General features: G+C 34.2%; 1 protein-coding gene across 1 annotated transcript in view; it reads left to right on the top strand.

Moving 5' to 3' along the window:
- LOC105176113 (translation factor GUF1 homolog, chloroplastic) overlaps positions 1-3,618 on the top strand; it is a 17,386-nt gene extending 13,768 nt beyond the window's left edge. Inside the window, exons 18-23 of the mRNA XM_020698653.1 lie at positions 1-68; positions 699-786; positions 1,323-1,400; positions 2,713-2,788; positions 3,020-3,060; positions 3,313-3,618. The exon at positions 1-68 is cut by the window's left edge and continues 11 nt beyond it. Of these exons, the coding sequence (XP_020554312.1) occupies positions 1-68; positions 699-786; positions 1,323-1,400; positions 2,713-2,788; positions 3,020-3,060; positions 3,313-3,408 (447 nt within the window). The 3' untranslated portion in view covers positions 3,409-3,618. The remainder of the gene's footprint in view (positions 69-698; positions 787-1,322; positions 1,401-2,712; positions 2,789-3,019; positions 3,061-3,312) is intronic.

Here is a 4,130-nt window from a genome sequence, read left to right as displayed (position 1 = left end):
GGAGATTTCTTTGATCAGCTGAAATCTAGGAGTAAAGGCTATGCTAGCATGGAGTATTCCTTCATTGGGTAAATCCACTTATATTCTTGCTTATGATAAAATAAAATCTTGTTTTGAGATTTTCATTTTCCTTTTCAATTGGTCATTGAAATTAGAATATTCTTGTTGATTTGGAAACATTTCATGTCAACTGATGGTTAATATATCATTTAACATTAATTTCAGATATGAAAAAATGATATTAATCTTTGTTTGTATAAAATCATAAAAAGCATCTTTTGGTAAATATGAGAGACGCGGGCATTCTTTAACCAAAAACATTGACCAACTCAATTTTTCTTTCTAAGCCCAAAAGGTGTTTCATAGAAGCTCCAGGGTCTTAAAAGAACACATTTAGGAAAAATATGCAGATCCATCCTTTTGAGCAATCTGAAATCCTCTTATTAGCACGATTCATTTGTTCATGAAGCTGACAAATATTTGTATGTCCAAATTGGCGAGTAAAGTTCCATCCTTTCCTTTTAACATTGGATTTTCACTATATCACGTATGCATGGAATGAAAAGTCGGTGTGTTTTGCTTTTGGAACTGCTATCAGTAAAACATACAACTAAGCTTGTCTGGATGATGTATGTACAGTTCTAATGAAGGTTAATTATCTATTTGGCTGTAAGTTTTTGTTTGAAATATATTGGCAGGTATAAAGAGAGTGACTTAATAAAGCTTGACATTCAAATTAATGGGGATCCAGTGGAGCCTTTATCAACTATTGTGCATAAAGACAAGGTAACCAACTCTTCCTGATTTCTTTGTCGGAGTCGTAGTTAAGATCAAAGCCTTTATTGGAGTTACTGCAATATTTCTTACAGATGTGATACTGTAGGTATTAGTTTGAGAAGGGGTCTCATTTCTCTTGCATAACATATAATAAATTGTAACATTGTAGTTGATGTTTAACTTTTAAGATGTGTTTGTGTTTATGAAGATGACTTGCTAATGATTTTCTCCACTGCATAGTTTTGCACAAAAGCAAGTTTCCCAACTATTGCACTCTCGCACCTTTTCTTAGTTATTCCCCTCGGAGTCTCTACTTGCTCATGAAGAATGTTTAACTTAGCCTTTTGTAACACATTATGAGAGGAACAACATGCAGGAGCTAACAGCATCTTCATTTCTTTTTTATTGTTGTTCTCTATACATTTGCCTTGCTGTCCAGTGAATATGTTTTTTTGGCATTTTAGGTTACCCTCTTATAGTTATTTGGGCTCAGAATCTTAATCCTTATTGTAAGTTGTACTGTAAACATATTCCATTATTGCCAGGCTTATGCGGTTGGAAGGGCTTTGACTCAAAAACTGAAGGAACTAATACCCAGACAAATGTTTAAAGTACCAATCCAGGTAACATTCACATATTCTCTACCTGTGCTGTATCAGGATACCGATCTGGATATTGTATGAAAGGCTCTTGGTGCTTTCATCTTTTCCAAACTGTGTATTCACATCATATCTAGGGATGGTAGGGTTTGGCCCGTCAAGAAATTCTTGGACCCAGAAGCAATGCGCCCTGGACTTGGGACACGGTACACCTGGTTTAATATTTTCAAAATATTAAAAAACATATTTTTTAAAAAATAATACTACCATAACCTTCAATAACATTATTGAAAGGTTAAAATTTTATCAAATTATGTGCATGTTTTTGGCTTTAAAATATTAAAAATTCTAGAATTTCTGTTTCTTATATATACATTAAAACATTTACAGTCTATTTATATCACTATTTTAATTTGTAAAGTACAGTATATATAAAATGTATAAATAAAAAATTCTTAGAAGGGTTGGGTTCCGGTAGGGTCCAGGACCAAAGTAGATAGCCTTGGGACCCGGTTAAGGCCTCAAACTCCACCTCCGGGTCTAACCACCAGACCCATTGCATCGTCCCTAAATTCATACCTTATTCTTTGGTTGCCTTCAGATCTTCAATTCTGTGTATGATCTTATGGGCTTTCCTTATATTCAGGAGGGGAAATTTTTGTGATGTTTGTTTCACATGCTGATCTATTCCTTTTATGTCATGTCATGCCTATTCTCTTTCTCCTATCCGTTACTGCTAAGTGCTAAAGTGTTGTCGAGCACATACATCTGGGTCACTTTACTGGATGCAATTGATGTACTGTTTTTGGTCTTTTAAATATCTGTAGTTCTTGAAGTGAAGGACTTATTCATGCTACAATTGTATCCAAACCATCAATTCAAAAAATGAATTACCTATTGTATTTGGTTTAGGTGTTCGGCCATCAGATAATCAATTTTGGACTCCTTTTGAGTTTGCTGCCACCCAAAAAATGCTAATCATGGTGCTGCTTGATTGTGTCTGATAAGTATCATGGGGGGTGCTTGAAGGACACTTATAGGCTTATGTAAACACCACCATTGCAATAAAATTATAATCTCTGATAGGTGCACATTCTATAATACAGTGCAACAAGCTGATCAGTTAGTTGCCTTTGCCTGTGACTGTACTTTTAACTGTATTATATGTTCTCTTGACCTCCTGTTTACTTCTCTGCACACCTCTATCATAAGATACTCCATCTTCCCTTCAGGTTCCCTAATCTTATCCAGAAGAATAGTGATCATCCATGCACACACACACACACACACCAGATGCCTAGCACTGTTTGCTTAACTGATGTATTGTACTTGGCAGGCATGCATAGGCTCCAAAGTGATTGCTAGTGAAGCTATATCTGCTATCAGGAAGGATGTTCTTGCCAAATGTTATGGTTAGATTACCTGTCCGGAATGTAGAAGATGATCACATGATTAAATTTATATTATATACTCGTACTGCATATTAAAGCATTTTAATGTTCTTGTTCCCACATTTGAAATTTTAATTAATAATTGCAAACGTCTTTTTTTCTTTTATAAGTCGTGTACTTAAACAGTATGATTACAATGTTTCATCTATTCCTTCTACATGCTCAATTCTTCTTCCTCGACTTTTCATGTAGGTGGGGACATCACACGAAAAAAGAAGCTGCTGCGTAAACAGGTTTTGTATTTGTTTGAATTCCTTCCTTTCCCATCAGACTCCGTACTCTTTCTGGGTAGTTTGTGGAAGTGGTCAATCTACTTTTAACATAAAACAATCTCGCTCTTATTTGAAAACAAAAAAACTAGCGTGCAGCATAGGCCTAAACCACGTTCCTTAAGTTACTATTTTGTGTAATTGTGGTTACTAGAAGGTGTTTGCTGTGTGAAGCCTATGATAGTAGACTAACTTGTTCCGTTGCACTTCAATCAGGCTGAGGGAAAGAAAAGAATGAAGGCAATAGGTCGGGTTGACGTACCACAAGAAGCATTTATGGCTGTGCTGAAACTTGAGAAGGAAGTTCTGTGATTTACATCTTTATGTATACTGAAAATCACAAATTATAGGAATCCAATTTTTTCTGATTTGTCTGTCTATTCTTTTCTATTCTATTTCTACTATATATAATTGATCAACACCTTTTCTATGTCTTGAATTTTCGTTTTCATTCGTTAAGGTAAATCTAGCGTGTAAACAAATGGATAATTCTAGTAATGATCTATTAAATTAAGCGAGTAAGGAATGTTCATGAGTTAGCACCAAATTGAAGATGTCGTGCATTTGTGTAAGTGATCTTGTTGATTAAGAGAAAGACACGTACATGATCCAATGAACAAAGGTGGACGAGTTGGATTCACGTGCATGGATCAACATACTTCAGCTGCATTTAGTTAATCAGTCCACATTATGTGTCGTTTTTTATGAGCTTAAACTATTGCATGCAAGATTTATATTTAGGGCTAATTACATTTTGCCATTCGAGTTATGGTCATTTTTGCACTTTGACATCTTAACTTTTTTTGTGTCAACTTACCATCTCAACTTTATAAAGTCATCTTAATCCAACAAAATGCTATTTATTATTTGCAACTTTACATAAGAGAACAAAAGAATTATAAAACATAATTTTTGAAGATAAAATAAAATAAAATATTATTTTATTTTGTTGGTACACGTACACGTGTCCAAGTGCCAATCAAATTTATATATTAAATAATGTATATATATATATATATTATATATATAAGTAC

This window comes from Sesamum indicum, linkage group LG13 (genome assembly GCF_000512975.1).
Source record: "Sesamum indicum cultivar Zhongzhi No. 13 linkage group LG13, S_indicum_v1.0, whole genome shotgun sequence".
Classification (NCBI taxonomy): domain Eukaryota; kingdom Viridiplantae; phylum Streptophyta; class Magnoliopsida; order Lamiales; family Pedaliaceae; genus Sesamum; species Sesamum indicum.
This window is presented reverse-complemented; position numbering and strand designations above follow the sequence as displayed.